The sequence below is a fragment of the Schistocerca serialis genome, chromosome 3 (assembly GCF_023864345.2).
Source record: "Schistocerca serialis cubense isolate TAMUIC-IGC-003099 chromosome 3, iqSchSeri2.2, whole genome shotgun sequence".
NCBI classification, from domain to species: domain Eukaryota; kingdom Metazoa; phylum Arthropoda; class Insecta; order Orthoptera; family Acrididae; genus Schistocerca; species Schistocerca serialis.
Window position 1 is genome coordinate 1,011,559,273 of NC_064640.1, and position 17,250 is coordinate 1,011,576,522.

A 17,250-nucleotide genomic window follows, 5' to 3' on the forward strand; every position below is an offset into this window, starting at 1 on the left:
ACTCTGCAAAAAGACACCTAGAGTTTAGGATGGCTGTTGACAGTTTTAGATTGAGAAAATTTAGCGATCTCGTTAGACTAGCTGACACGTCATTTACTGGCAAATGGCTCTGAGCACTATGGGACTTAACAGCTGAGGTCATCAGTCCCCTAGAACTTAGAACTACTTAAACCTAACTAACCTAAGGACATCACACACATCCATGCCCGAGCCAGGATTGGAACCTGCGACCGTAGCGGTCGCGCGGCTCCAGACTGTAGCGCCCGTCATTTATTGGACCAGCTGCGATGGTAGATTGGAAACAGGTCGGACTCAGACAGAAGTGAAGCGATAAGACCTTCTATTGAATGACTGTAGCATCAATTTTTAATCATAGATTCCGCATTCTGAAGATCCGGCTAAATATTTTCCACGAGTAAGACATGATCCGTGACCGGTATTTGCTGTTACGAAACTGAGTGCGTAGGACTGTGACCCTGTCACCATCAATACCAAGGTACGGAAATGTGTTTTTAAAAAATGGTTCAAATGGCTCTGAGCACTATGGGACTCAACTGCTGAGGTCATTAGTCCCCTAGAACTTAGAACTAGTTAAACCTAACTAACCTAAGGACATCACAAACATCCATGCCCGAGGCAGGATTCGAACCTGCGACCGTAGCGGTCTTGCGGTTCCAGACTGCAGCGCCTTTAACCGCACGGCCACTTCGGCCGGCAAATCTGTTTTTAAATCCTCAGCAGACTGCGTGTCAGTTTTATCGAATTATTCTGTAAAGCTATTTTGCTTATTCCGACATGGATTCTATAATTCTTTTTCTAAAATGTGTTTATGGTTTCCAAGCAACTGTACGTCAGAAACGAATCTAGTGGGTTTGGTTTAATAATTACAGGCAGTTCTTCTATAGGTGCAAATCTTCCATGTAAAAAAGAAAAATGCAATTCTCTCTTTTTTGTCATTTCAGTGTTCGCAAGTTCGCACTTGCGCTAACGATTACACCTCGTCTGCCATGTTGGGGCTCTTTTGCTATCGCTGATGTTATTTCACAGGGCTGTCTCTTTAATACAGTGCTTAGGAGCCTTATTTTGGGTTTTTTTTCGCAATGTGTGCTAATGTAAATATAATATTTTATTTTCAGTTGTTTGTTTATAATCATTGTCTTGTTTTGACGTCCTAATGAGAGTGAATAAAGAAGCCATTGCTGAAATGTTTCGTTGTAACTCTAATGTAAAATAATATTTGAAAAGAAGGGGAAGAATGCCTGATAAACTGGTCAAGCTGGCGAAAGTGTTTTTCCCTGAAATCCACGAAGGCACATGTCGTACATACGCCACGTTGTGAGGATGAAGCTCGATATGGCGATCCGGAATGTCTTTAAGAAACAGTCAGGCCTCTTCGACGATGGGGAGCCAACTAAAAGAACACCTGTCTGCACTAGATCTTCTTAGAGATGGCCGGAATTGGATGAGTGGGCTTTGTGAAAGAAGAAAGTCTGGAAGATTAGTCCTTAACATCCCATCGACGATTAGGTCATCAGACAAAGAGCGCGGGCTCGGATTAGGGAAGGAATCGGCGGTGTTATTTTTAAAGAAGCCCACCCACCATTTCCCTTAAGCGATATAGGGAGTCACTATTCACGACGGTAGCAAACGTTAACTGGGCAGATAAAGCTGCAACAGCAGGAGGGGGAAAAAGAGGTCCGAGAGGAATGGGGAGGAGGAGGAGAAGGAGGAGGAGGAGGAAGGGAAGGACAAGGAAAATGTAAGAAGTCGTACAAGAGTGCACACTAACTTTTCTTTATCAACCATCAACGCAGAAACTTGTTTGGTAGACGCTACGAAGAAATGCTCTTAACGTATTCTCTGGAGAATTTTTTTTCTCCGAGAAATATACAGTTTCGGAGTTTGGGCAGAGTCTCGAAGGGACCCCGCGGTGTCTCCTGTGCATCATTTGCAGCAGGAGGAAAACTCGGTTAAAGCATACAATCCAACAAATCATCATTTCTCTCTTTTCTACTTCTCTGCTTTTCTGAATATAACTCACTAACACACTTGCTCAATTCTGCATTACAGTGGATTAACTAAAAGTAAACATCATGGTGTAGGAAAAGTGAATTATGTTTTTGTTAAATGAGTCTTGTATACGACTATACCAGAATTTTCTAACTTCCTCCAAGAATTTAGAAGAATGAACAACAAAACATGCGTTATTGGTTCACAGAAAAAGATTTTGGATTCTATGCTATATAATGGAAGGAGCTCTCAGATGATGGCTAAGCAGAATGAAACGCTACATCTAAGAGTTCCTGTAGCACACGGCGAATGAATAAATGTGTAAAATTTCATCAGTAATGTAAAAATATTTCGTAAAAAGATTTATAAATATTTTTATTAAGAATAGCATTATTGTTTTGGAAATTTATTTCCGTAAGAGCATAATTATGGAGGACAGAAATGGGCGTTCTTTAGGTATATCTCTGTAGCTTTTAAATGATGTATCAGGAAAATGTTATTTTCCAACTTTCTTCACAATCTACCTGCTTTTCAGGGAGTTCGAGCTGCCTTCAGAGTTTGGAGCAAGGCGCGGAATGGATTTCCCGCCGAAGCTGTGCTCCCACTGCCGCCAGAGAGAGGTAAGCCATGCCTGCCATTTCTGTCTTATTATCTTTCCAGACGAGGAGGAGGGGAAGATGTAGGGAGTGGGCACACGATATTCTTGTACTCTGAATTTTTTGCTCCACAAATTCCCGTTTCTATTCTATTACTATACCAAAAACAGATCGTTATTTCTCTTGCCAGCTATTGGTGTAGTATATTCCACCGCGATGTCTGTACTGAACGTGAATTGGAGAAAATTCATTTTAAAACTGAACTAAACTTAGCTGCCATTGTGTGATCCGTGCACGTATATTGAACAAGTAACTCTGAATTGTGGTCACTATCAATTTATCAGCTCACAGTTAGGAAAGTCTAGGGTCGTCTTCAGTTATTGCCACCACCAGCCTTCAAAAATTGCCGTAGCAGAGTCTTACCGAAGGACATCTCACAATACCCTAACAAATACTGGTCACATATAAAGGCGATCACTGACACCAACGCCAGTTTCTAGGTGCTCATGGATGACACAGTAACCGAAACTGAGGTCCACAGAGCAAAACAAAGGTACTGACTTCCGTTTCCAAATGAACCTAGAAATGAAGATCCAGGACTACGGTCCTAGTTTAATTCTCGCATTACTGCAAATATGAGCGATATAGATATAAGTGTCAGAGAGGTTGAAAAACAACTGAAATAGCTAAAATTGAGCAAGGCCTCAGGGATTGATGGAATCCCTGTCAGATTTTAAACTGAATTTGCAGCATCATTAGCTCCTCTCTTAACCACAGCACACTGAAGATCTGTTGAACAAAAAACTGTGGCGAGTGGTCGGAAGAAAACATAGGTCACACCCTCTTCCAAGGATGGTAACAAAGGCTGTCCACAAAACTACCGTCCGATATAATTGTAAATTTTTGGTATATGTTATCAGCTCAAATTTAATGACATATCTCGAAGAGAATGACCTCCTCCATACCATCCGACATGGATTTCTGGAACATCGGCCATGCGAAACTCAACTAGCGCTTTTCTCAAGTAACGTAGTAAAAGCCATGGATCAAGGCCATTAGATGGGTGCTATATTTCTTGATGTACGGAAAGCATTTGACGCAGTACCACGTCAAAGCTTACTAACGAAACTATAACCATATTGAGTTCATACGAAATTTGTTACTGGTTGACGATTTATTGGTAGGGGTGCTGCAGCATGTTATCTTCGATGGAGACTCATCGATGGATGTAGAACTAACTGAAAGTGTGCGCCTCTGAAGTTTATTGGGACTCTTGCTGTTCATGTTGTATATTAATGAGCTGGCAAACAATATTAATAGTAACATCAGACTTTTCACAGATGATGCATTTGTATATAACGAAATATCGTCTGAAGAATTGCACAAATTTGCAATAAGGTCTTAATAAGATTTCAAAGTTATGCAGAGATTGGCATCTCAATGTAAATGTTCTGAAACCTAAAACTATGCATTTCAAAAGAAGTACAATCGTTGTATCCTATAATTGCAGCAACAGTAAATTACGATTTGATCAGTCAGCTCATACGAGAGCTATTCCTTTATTAAAGTCCGATCGGCCACGAAATGAAAATCACAGTGAAAATCAAAAATCTTTTATTTACAGCAGTTAACTACACCTTTCAGCTACTTCTCTACATAGTTGCCCCTCCGACTTAGACATTTGTCGTAGCGTTGTACCAACTTCCCAATACCCTCTTCATAGAAGGCAGCCACCTGTGATTTCCACCAATTCTCTACGCTGGTCTGCAGCTCTTGTCTGTGCCACGTTGGTCCCGTAGCCAGCGGTTCATGCGAGCATGGATGAAAACCACAAGGAACCAGATTCGGTCTGTATGGTACGTGATCAAACACTTCCCATCGAAAACGCTGCACGAACGTCTTCATTTATCCTGCCAGTGTGCGGCCGAGAATTGTCATGACTAAGGAAATCAGGCGAAGTCTCTCACCAGGCACACATACTCAGCGGAGGACATTAGGCATCCTTACGTGCTTACTGTGCTCTAAGAACTGAAAGGAGCGATGTGACGCAATCGATGGGCGTACTAGATGATGATGATGTTTGGTTTGGGGGGCGCTCAACTGCGCGGTCATCAGCGCCCGTACAAAGTCCCGACCTTTACACAGTCCCAACCTTTACACAGTCCAATCTAGCCGCTTTCACGAATGATGACGAAATGATGAGGACAACACAAACACCCAGTCCCCGGGTAGAGAAGATCCCCCGCCCGGACGAAAATCGAGCCCCGGACCCCATGATCCAGAGACAGCAACGCTAGCCACTAGACCACGAGACCACGAGCTGCGGACGGGCATATTAGAGACACTACCCAACACATTTGTGTAGAGCTTCATCGATTTTCACTCTGGTTTCCGTTTCGTGACCGATCGGACCTTGATAAACAAATAGCCCTCGTACAAATACCTGGGTGTAAGAATTTGTACGAATATAAAATGGAATGATCAGATAGGCTGACTCATAGATAAAGCAGGTGAAGAGTTCGGTACAGTATGGGATACGGGGGAAGTTCAATTTTGGCTGGGATTCCCCTTTCGGGGAGTTCGTTCACCTAGTGCAAGTCTTTTAATTTTACGCCACTTCGACGACTTGCGTGTCGATGATTCTGACAACCCAACACACAGTCCCCGAGAGAAGAAAATCTCCGACCCGTCCGGGAATCGAACCTGGGCCCTTCGTATAGCCTTCTTCCGTGCTGAGCACCCGGCTACCGAACCACACAGTTGTTTGTAGACTAGCGCCAATTACCTCGCGAAAGCTTATTTACGAAGTTTCGAAAACTGTATTCGGTGAGAAATCTAAGAGTATGCCACAGCCCCCTATGTATCGCATTCATAGGGACAGATTTGACAAGGTTGAACTAATTTCTGTACATATGGAGTAATTTATACAATCGTTTATCACGCACTCCATACGTGAAAGGAAGGAGGAGGAACCACAACACGCGCTACAGCGAGAGGCATCCTCTGCCTTGCACTTCACAGTCGTTTGCAGAGTACGGACGTAGATGTATAACTACACTCCTGGAAATTGAAATAAGAACACCGTGAATTCATTGTCCCAGGAAGGGGAAACTTTATTGACACATTCATGGGGTCAGATACATCACATGATCACACTGACAGAACCACAGGCACATAGACACAGGCAACAGAGCATGCACAATGTCGGCACTAGTACAGTGTATATCCACCTTTCGCAGCAATGCAGGCTGCTATTCTCCCATGGAGACGATCGTAGAGATGCTGGATGTAGTCCTGTGGAACGGCTTGCCATGCCATTTCCACCTGGCGCCTCAGTTGGACCAGCGTTCGTGCTGGACGTGCAGACCGCGTGAGACGACGCTTCATCCAGTCCCAAACATGCTCAATGGGGGACAGATCCGAAGATCTTGCTGGCCAGGGTAGTTGACTTACACCTTCTAGAGCACGTTGGGTGGCACGGGATACATGCGGACGTGCATTGTCCTGTTGGAACAGCAAGTTCCCTTGCCGGTCTAGGAATGGTAGAACGATGGGTTCGATGACGGTTTGGATGTACCGTGCACTATTCAGTGTCCCCTCGACGATCACCAGTGGTGTACGGCCAGTGTAGGAGATCGCTCCCCACACCATGATGCCGGGTGTTGGCCCTGTGTGCCTCGGTCGTATGCAGTCCTGATTGTGGCGCTCACCTGCACGGCGCCAAACACGCATACGATCATCATTGGCACCAAGGCAGAAGCGACTCTCATCGCTGAAGACGACACGTCTCCATTCGTCCCTCCATTCACGCCTGTCGCGACACCACTGGAGGCGGGCTGCACGATGTTGGGGCGTGTGCGGAAGACGGCCTAACGGTGTGCGGGACCGTAGCCCAGCTTCATGGAGACGGTTGCGAATGGTCCTCGCCGATACCCCAGGAGCAACAGTGTCCCTAATTTGCTGGGAAGTGGCGGTGCGTAGGATCCTACGGTCTTGGCGTGCATCCGTGCGTCGCTGCGGTCCGGTCCCAGGTCGACGGGCACGTGCACCTTCCGCTGACCACTGGCGACAACATCGATGTACTGTGGAGACCTCAAGCACCACGTGTTGAGCAATTCGGCGGTACGTCCACCCGGCCTCCTGCATGCCCACTATACGCCCTCGCTCAAAGTGCGTCAACTGCACATACGGTTCACGTCCACGCTGTCGCGGCATGCTACCAGTGTTAAAGACTGCGATGGAGCTCCGTATGCCACGGCAAACTGGCTGACACTGACGGCGGCGGTGCACAAATGCTGCGCAGCTAGCGCCATTCGACGGCCAACACCGCGGTTCCTGGTGTGTCCGCTGTGCCGTGCTTGTGATCATTGCTTGTACAGCCCTCTCGCAGTGTCCGGAGCAAGTATGGTGGGTCTGACACACCGGTGTCAATGTGTTCTTTTTTCCATTTCCAGGAGTGTACGTTGTACGTGGGAAAGGAGAAAGTGTCTAAGCTTGCTGCTACCATACCCTCCAAGTTGGATACAAATGTTTTACAGTCATTAATTTCTATGATTGTCTAAGTACGGGGACGTCAGAGAGTGCCAAATACTGTGACACGACGCTGTTTGCAATTTGAGGTCCCTCAAATTTATCTTGGCAAGCACCTTTGCATTTTCCTGTTCAAGGACGATATTATTTTCTGTATTCTTTCATCTACTTGATATGTGATAGTTAGTACTTCACCTATTGCGAGGAAATCGGTAAACTGATTTCCTGGCTTCCTCACACTACTTTGGCTGCTGTTCCGTTTCTGGTTCTAAGTGGTGAACTACACGGTCCAGTCACATTAATGTGACCGCCGCTCATGTTCGACGTCAACGTTCAATAGCCACCCACACATGTCAGGTGGCAGCACTAGCAGTGGAGGGTATATAAAAAAGAGCCTGGGTTGGGCGGCGGCGGGGGGAGGGGGGGGGGACACGGACAACAGTGCAGTCCCTGTCGTAATGCGGAAACGAGGCGATTTATCTGGCGTCCTAAAGAGCATCATCATTGGCTTTCAGGCCAAGAGTGGAAGCATTTCCGAAAAGGCTAAGTCTGTAAACTGTTCGCGTGCCATCGTGGTTAAAGTCTACCGTGCGTGACAAAATGGCGCTATCGATAGTCGGCGCCGAGGCAGCTGTGTGCACAACGGGCCATATATGACTTGGATGAACGACGGCTGCGGATGTGTGTGCCGGCGAATAGACACGCAGCTGTCGGGTAACTGACCGCTCAAATGAACCGAGGGGCCACCGACGACCGCTCAGCGAACGTTGGTGCGTATGGGAGAACGCAGCGGGCGCCTTGTTCGAGCACTCGCGCTAGTTGCTGTACATCGGCGATGAAGGCTGAAATTTGCACGACTGTACCGCAGCTGGAGGTCCGCTGAGTGTCGAAATGTGGACTTCTCAAACTGATCACATTTTTTGCTCCATCGGACGGCCAGCCGTTGCCGTGTATGGCGTGAAACGTCTGAAAGCAAACTCCCTGCAACAATCGTAGGAAGCGTCCAGACCGGCGGAGGGAGCGTTATGGCCAAGTGAATCTTCTTATGGCATACCTTGGGTGATCTCGTCATTCTGGAAGGCACAATGGATCGGCACAAATACGCTACTGGCCATTAAAATTGCTACACAACGAAGATGATGTGCTACATACGCGAAATTTAACCGAAGGGAAGAAGATGCTGTGATATGCAAATGATTAGCTTTTTAGAGGATTCACACAAGGTTGGCGCCAGTGGCGACACCTACAACGTGCTGACATGAGGAAAGTTTCCAACCGATTGCTCATACACAAACAGCAGTTGACCGGCGTTGCCTGGTGAAACGTTGTTGTGATGCCTCGTGTAAGGAGGAGAAATGCGTACCATCACGTTTCCGACTTTGATAAAGGTCGGAATCTAGCCTATCGCGAAGGCGGTTTATCGTATCGCGACATTGCTGCTCGCGTTGGTCGAGATCCAATGACTGTTAGCAGAATATGGAATCGGTGGGTTCAGGAGGGTAATACGGAACGCCGTGCTGGATCCAAACGGCCTCGTATCACTAGTAGTCGAGATGACAGGCATCTTATCCGCATGGCTGTAACGGATCGTGCAGCCACGTCTCGATCCCTGAGTCAACAGATGGGCCGTTTGCAAGACAACAACCATCTACACGAACAGTTCGACGACGTTTGCAGCAGCATGGACTAGCAGCTGCGGTTACCCTTGGCGCTGCATCACAGAGAGGAGCGCCTGCATGGTGTACTCAACGACGAACCTGGGTGCACGAATGGCAAAACGTCATTTTTTCGGATGAATCCAGGTTCTGTTTACAGCATCATGATGGTCGCATCCGTGTTGGGCGACATCGCGGTGAACGCACTTTAGAAGCGTGTATTCGTCATCTCCATACTGGCGCATCACCCGACGTGATAGTATGGGGTGCCATTGGTTACACGTCTCGGTCACCTCTTTTTCGAATTGCCGGCATTTTGAACAGTGGACGTTACATTTCAGATGTGTTACGACCCGTGCCTCTACCCTTCATTCGATCCCTGCGAAACCCTACATTTCAGCAGGACAATGCATGACCGCATGTTGCAGGTCCTCTACGGGCCTTTCTGGATACAGAAAATGTTCGACTGCTGCCCTAGCCAGCACATTCTCCAGATCTCTCACCAATTGAAAACGTTTGGTCACTGATGGCCGAGCAACTGGCTAGTCATAATACGCCAGTCACTACTCTTGATGAACTGAGGTATCGTGTTGAAGCTGCATGGGCAGCTGTACCTGTACACGCCATCGAAGCACTATTTGACTCAATGCCCAGGCATATCAAGGCCGTTATTACGGCCAGAGGTGGTTGTTCTGGTACTGATTTCTCGGGATCTATGCACCCAAATTGCTTGAAAATGTAATCACATGTCAGTTCCAGTATAATATATTTGTCCTATGAATACCCTTTTATCTTCTGCATTTCTTCTTGCTGTAGCAATTTTAATGGCTAGTAGTGTATGTATCTATCGTTGGGGACCTTGTCAAACCCTACATGCACTTTGTTTTTCCTCGGCACGGTTGCATCCACCAGCAGGACAATGCAACGTGTCACACAACTCGCAGTGTACGTTCGAGGAGCACCAGTCTGAGTTTACCGTGCTCCCCTGGCTACCATACTCCCCGGATTTAAACCCAATCGATAATCTGTGGGACCACGACGATCGAACTCTACGCGCCATCGAGTCTCAATCGAGACACGTAGCGCAGCTGGGTACTGCACTGGAGTCGGCATGGCTCCACATCTCCTTCCACAACATCACTGACTCCATTCGTGCACGTTTCGCAGAGGTTCGCACTACAAAAGACGTTATTCAGGCTTTCGACAGATACTCACGTTAATGTTACTGCACAGTGTAATACGTAATTCGCCCAAATAAATGGCTACATAAATCAGTTAAACTTTTTAAAAACCTTAAAACTTTTCTGTGAAATTCATTTGCTTTCGTTCGGCGAACATCAGATACAGCATTCATCTCAACAGAAATTTCTCGTAGTTAATTCTTCATCTGATACGTCATCTCTGTACTAGGTTATGAAGTTTTCACCGTGCCCTAGATAGGCGAAAACTGTTTGCAAACTAAACGCTAACCAACACATTACTATTGAATTTGACTTGCAAAGGTCTAAGTACCATTTAAATCTCGCTGATGTAAAGTTAACTACGAGTCAACATTGATGTGAAAAGAACATAATGACAGATGTGCCAGATACACAACAACGAATATAGCTACTGTCATGGACGCCAGGCAGTATGCAATGAATTAGTGTAGTATGGCTGCTTGCACAGCAGACTAATGGGATACTTCGAGTTGTTTTTCGACCAAATCCTGAGTCGTTCAAACGATAAGACCGTACTCCAAAAACCTTTCATGTGAAACCCCCTTCCCAGTCGACTGATTTATCTGACAGACATCTTTTAACTTTTAACAGGCTCTTTGATCACTAAATATGAGAAGGCTGAAGCGACGGCCAGAACTAAAAGTTGTTATACGCCATTGGATGTTAAGTGATAATTTTCTATTCAGCCATATTACTGTCGTGATGTAACTACGTACCTAGGCTTTTCAACTGCTAAACGCTTCCTTTTAGATCCAGCATAATTACGTCCCTAATGAACTTGTCGCCCACGGTACATTAAACCCAACTATTAGGACTGTCTAACACAATTAATGATTTTAGATCACCTATGAATTTACTCAAACACAACATTATATGAGGTTATTCCCAGTGACACTAAAGTAACACAGTATTCGGCAATGATATTCGAAACAACGCAAAATACTAGCACCACTAGTTTGCATTCAGGCTCGAGAACGATATACTATACAGTCAACAAAAATAAAATACTAATAACCAAAATAACTGTGATAAGCATTGTAAAAAAAACTGATCAAATATATTTTAAAGGTTTAGATATTGGTGATAATTACCTTTTATAATGCTTCGTAACACAGCTATACCTAATTAACTATTGCCAAAAGAAACGGCGGCCGGGATGGCCGAGCGGTTCTAGGCGCTACACTCTGGAACCGCGCGACCGCTACGGTCGCAGGTTTGAATCCTGCCTCGGTCATGGATGGGTGTAATATCCTTAGGTCAGTTAGGTTTAAGTAGTTCTAAGTTCTAGGGGACTGATGACCTCAGAAGTTAAGTCCCATAGTGCTCAGAGCCATTTTCTTGAACCAAAAGAAAGGCTGTTTATATGTAATAGAGTAACAGGGTGATGACTTTGCAAGATTGAATATGACACAGAATGCAGACTGTGTGATACTGGAAAACTGTATCTAACACAAAAATGAATCCGAGTGAGTGGTAGGAATTTTTAAGTCTATGATTTTCTATCGGTAGCGCTTGGAGTGTTCCACGATTACCTTCTATATTTGTGTCGGTTAGTGGCGCCATTCAGCATTCGCAAAAATTGACCAGTTCCTACTGATTTCAGTTGTACAGGCTCGATCAGGGTTTTCATTTCTGTGTTGGCACACGTTTGATTAGAACGAGCCACCCCCCTTTTGGCTCCGGCTTCCTGACCCGCGTCACATGGTGCAATTAGTTACCTCAGCTCCGACGAGCGGACAACCTGTAGCTTCAGAACAGCGTCGCCTATCCCTTTGTGCGTTGATACAGTCACTTTTCTACATAATCTGTTTCTTGCCGTCTCATTTACGGATTGTTTCTTGCAGAACACAGAGACGAAAACGGAAAGTGCTACCTCATGAAGCACGAGTTCGGTGTTAATTAAATTTCGTGGAGACGTTCGATACATAACGGATAATAAATGATTAAACTTAGGTTAATTTCGGAACTAATGAAAACATCAGTATGAAGCGTGACATGTGGGAACGAATACGCTTTGGAACTCTTGTGGCATGGAGGCAAAGAGCCTCCAAATGTCTCGTTGAGAAAATTATTCCCTTGTATGAAATACTTGCTGCGTCAGTTCATGATCGATGGCCGGAGGCTGGTATGAAGTATGAAGTCCTTCCATCACATCCCAGACGTGCTCTGTGGGTGACAAATTAGAGAACCGGCAGACCAGTCAAGGACCCATACATATCTCAAAGGCTCTACGACGTGACCCGCTGAGAGATTTTGCGTTATTATACTGGAATACATTCTTTGGTTCCGTCGTCATAAAGGATATGACAACACGGTTTAACATATTTCCCACATACCGGTGAACATTTAGTTTACCTTCAATAATTACCAAATCAGCCCTACTGCCATATACAGTAGTTCTCTACACCATGATTCCAGAAGTTGGACAGATATGGGTCTATAATATCGCTGCTTTCTGTGGCCTTTCGCCAGGTCGTCTACGGACACGTTGGCATCCATGTGACCACAAACAGCTGGGAGACACATCACCGCACTTCACAAAATTCTACTCGATTTCTGAGTTGACACTGGCTATAAAACACGTAAGTCTCTGTTTACTATGGTATGGAGTCAGTGCTAAACGATGCATCGCAAATAAGGTCTCAACTGAGATTCCAGTAATCTGTTCCTGACGGTTCTCGGGAACTCTATGCCTCATCTTATACACGAATTTTAGCTGTGTTCAACCGTTTACAAGTCAGATCCAGTCGACTTTTCTACGCTGTTGGGGAACTCGTGCCTGCTGTTCTTGTCACACTTTTTTTAGAGTCCTGCTCACCCGTCTCGTATAGGGTGCCTAGAGGATGCTGCGTCCTCGGAATGCTATACAACAATTCAAGCAAATCACATTAATAGTTTTTATTACAAATAAAGAAGATTGACAATATTGAACTTTGTATTTATAAGAACGTGTCGCAAGCGATGGGCGACATGCGAACAATCGAAGTCCTTTGCTGTATACAAGGTCCATGTCAGCAACTGATATGGATCACACGTCACTGCTACCGTAGTGCTGTTCTAGTCTGGTACTGCGTGGCCGAGGCTGGCAGGAGCGGCGCTTGTATTCTCTTCTTGTAGAGGCCGCTCCCGTCGTGGTGCGGTCCTAGTCAGCGGGCTAGTGGCTGGCAGCCTTCTCTGCTCTTGCGTTCGTCTTCTTCGTGCCGTCGCTTTTGTTACGCTGGAACACTTTTGTTACTCGTCCTGCAATCATTATACTACGGCTGTGTCTGAGCGATCTGTCGACATGGTGCTCTTTTGTCCCTCACGCCAATGATACGCCGTTTCTCAAAATCCAAACTATGGCGGTAAGCTGCACATGCACTTCCTCTGGACGTGCTGTGTTACGATCTCCATCTGAAAGGATCTAGTAACGTTACACATACTCAATAGCCATCATGAACTATTATCAGTATTCATCTGTTGGGATGGCTCTTGTAAATGCAGAAATTAAGGGTGACATTTTAATCAACGTGGGGACGTTGATTAAAATGTCACCCTTAATTTCTGCAGGCATGGAAACGCTAGGGCAATAGTTTGGTAAAGCTGTTCGTGGTGTAACACTTTCCATTTCGATCAACGTATAATGCAAAAAAGATGAAAATATAAGAGGCGATACAAAAAGTTTACGTTCGAAGGCCGTACAGACCAGAAACGGTATGCCAATCAGGCAAAATCGCGATAAGCATTGAGGCAACCATCGCACTGAATGTGACCGCTTGGTAAAACACCGTGTGCTGCTGCGTGCAGAAGTCCGTAACTGCCTGCTGCACATCCTCGTCCAACAAGAATCATCAAACCTTCGATGCCTTTATAAGGGACTGAAGGCATTATAATCACATAAGCAGAGTTCAGGATTATAGGGTGCGTGCTCCAGTGTGTCCCACTTGAGTTGGTGTAAATTCTACATGATGGATGAGGCTGGCCTCACAGATCGACCTCCGTCTTGTGACGAACCGCGACCAGCACGGAATTTGGCAAACGTGATGCCCCATTCCCCGCTGGATATCCACCGGTGTTTGTCCTTGGGCAGCCAAGAAAAGAATAATAGCTTTTTGCTGCTGTTTGGACGCATTTGGTAAGAATTTCGCCGTAGTTCACGTTTCTGCATTTACCGCACGCAAGTCGGAAGGACACGAATACCACACTAATCTCTTGTCTACATGTCGATGCTTATGTACCCGCATCGGAGTCGCACGACGTTGCATATACTCTGCAGCAACGCCGTCAAACTGAAATTTTTTGAGCGGCCCTTATACATGGCACTGAAATTAAACTGCATTTCACTAAAGTTAACTAACGGCTTTCAGTAAATAAAATTCCACCTTTGCAGCAGATTTATTTACTAAATGTTATCAGTTTCGAAGCATTAACCCACCATATTCAGACATTTTTCGTGGACAAGGGATAAGCTTCCATTCTTCAATTTTTCTTGGGCAATAACAACGTAACACAGCGCCTTCAGGAAAACGAGATCCCAACATTCCAGTTTGATCACTTTACGGTGAGAATGTGCAGCCAGTCCGCTGACTGAGAGATAGATACTTGACTTAACTGTAAACTGGAATGCTTGGATCTTACTTTCCTGAAGGACGGTTTGTTGAGATGCAATGACCTATGTAAAACTGTAGGCCGGCAGATAGTTCTTTGCCATGTCGCTGTAATCTTTCACGTTAAACGTCTGAAAATGGAGGACTAATCCTCCGAAATGAATAGCCTTTAATATGCAACTTTGTGGCGTTGGCGGCACCCTTTTCATTGTAATGAATCTCAATCATGGAAAAGTCACAAGTTTATAAACTATGGTTTTTATTGATTAAGTTTAGAAAATTGATTAAATTACCAACAGATCAAATTTATCCTAGTAATGGAATCCCAAAGTTAGCGCCCCTCTAGCTTAGAATCAGACAAAACTTATTCTAATTATCTTTAACAACGTGTCGTAAAATATAATAAAGAAAGGAAAAAACCGCAACACCAAGATATAATCAATGTAGAATAACGAAATTTTTGGAATACATTTGTTTAGGTAACATACACTGATCAGCCAGAACGTTATGACCACCGACCTACTGTAGATATAAACTCGTCCAGGCGATAGCAGCATCACCTGGTGAGGAATGATTCCTAGTCAAGGTGCATGTAGCAAAAGTGTGCGTGCTGTTCATGTGTAGAATGGGGAAGGAGCGCGATTTATCTGAGTTCGACCGAGGGCAGCTTGTGATGGCCCGGAGGCTCGGTACGAGCATTTCGGAAACTACACGACTTTCGGGTGTTGGAGGAGTGCTGTGGTGACTGTCTTCAACAAATGACGAAACTAAGGTGAAACCTCGTCCAGACGTCGTGAGGTTGGGCGGACACCTCACCTTACAGATGTCGGACGCCATAGGTTGGGCAGACTGGTAGGCAAGTTTGTCTGAACACACAATGCACTGACCACTCCTAAGGATGGGCCTCCGCAGCCGACGACCCACGCATGTGCCAATGTTAACACCATGACATCGGCAACTACGACTATGATGGGCGTGCGATCATCGGCACTGGACGTTGGCGGAGTGGCAGAGCATTGCATGGTCTGATGAATCTTCATCATGCCAGTGGGGGGGGGGGGGGGGGGGTAAATCTGTCGTCTTCCGAGAGAACAGCTCGTTGACACCTGTACTGTGGGACGGAGACAAGCTGGCGGCGACTCCATTATGTTTTGGGGAACATTCACGTGGGCACCTATGGGGCCAGTGAAGGTCGCGCAAGGCACCATGACGCTCAAGGAGTATCGTACACTGGTTGCATACCACGAACACCCCTTCATGACTATCATGTTTCCAGACGGCAGGGGCATTTTCCAACAAGATAATCCACAATGTTGAAGGCCAGAAGTGTGATCGAGTGGTTCTAGGAACACAGTGGCGAGTTCCAGTTGACGTGTTGGCCCTCCTCCCCCCCTCCCCCCCCCCCCCCAACTCGCCAGATCTGAACCCGATCCAACACATCTGGGATGTGACTGAACGTGACGTCAGACATCATCAGCCCCTTCCCCGAAATTTACGGAAATGAGGTGACTTGTTTGTGCAAATGTGGTGCCAATTCCCTCCAGCGACCTACCAAGGTCTCATTGCTTCCATGCTACGTCGCGTCGCCTTTATTATCCGTGCCAAAGGTGGAAATATCGCTATTAGGTAGGTGGTCATAACGCTCCAAGTGATTAATATTACAAGATCATAAGTTAACGTAAGCGAGAAAGAACCCACTGCAAAGGGGAAACGATGACGCATTAGCAACTGGTGCAACCGCTAGAATATTGAATGCAAGCACGCAAAAGTGAATGCATTGTGCTCTACTGGTGCCAGATGTTAGTTTGCGGGATGGCGTTCCATGCCTGTTGCACTTCGTCGATCAATACAGGGACGGTTAATGCTGGTTGTGGATGACGCTGATGTTGTCGTCCGATGATGGCCCATATGTGCTTGACTGGAGACATATCTGTTGATCGAGATGGCCAAGGCAAGATGGACTCTCTGTAGAGCATGTTGGGTTACAACAGCAGTATGTCGGTCAGCGTTATCGTATTGGAAAACACCCCCTGGAAAGCTGTTCATTGATAGCAGCACAGCAGGTCGAATGACAAGAATGACGCACAAATTTGTAGTTAGGGTGCGTGGGATAACCACGAGAATGGCCCTGCTGTCATACGAAATCACGCTCGTGGCCATAACTCCAGCTGTAGGTCCAGTGTGTCTAACACGTAGACAGGTTGGTTGTAGTCCCTCAGCTGGCCTCCTACTAACCGACACTCGACCATCACTGGTACAGAGGCAGAACAAGTTTCATCAGGAAACACAACAGACCTCCATCCTGCCCTCCAATGAGCTCTCGCTTGACACCACTGAAGTCGCAAATGGTGGCAGTTTGCGGTCAGTGGAACGCACGCTACCGTGTGTCAGGCTCGGAGCTGCCCTTGAAGCAACCGATTTGCAACAGGTCGTTGTGTCACTGCGGTGCCAACTGCTGCTCAAGTTACTGCTGCATATGCAGTACGATGCGCCAGAGCCATACACAGAACACCACGGTCTTCCCTCTCGGGAATGACACTTGGCTGTCTGCAGCCCGGTCTTCGTGTGACCGTACATTCTCGTGATCACCGCTGCCAGCAGCCAGGTACAGTGACTACCTTCCTGCCAAGTCTTTCTGCAGTATTGCAGAAGG

The 17,250-nt window shown here is 46.1% G+C and overlaps 1 protein-coding gene across 1 annotated transcript in view; it reads left to right on the plus strand.

Annotated features, from left to right (window-relative positions):
- The window catches only part of LOC126471364 (regulating synaptic membrane exocytosis protein 2-like), a 420,233-nt gene that overhangs the window by 89,699 nt on the left and 313,284 nt on the right, over window positions 1-17,250 (plus strand). The window contains exon 3 of the mRNA XM_050099485.1: window positions 2,546-2,630. Coding sequence (XP_049955442.1) covers window positions 2,546-2,630 — 85 coding nt within the window. The remainder of the gene's footprint in view (window positions 1-2,545; window positions 2,631-17,250) is intronic.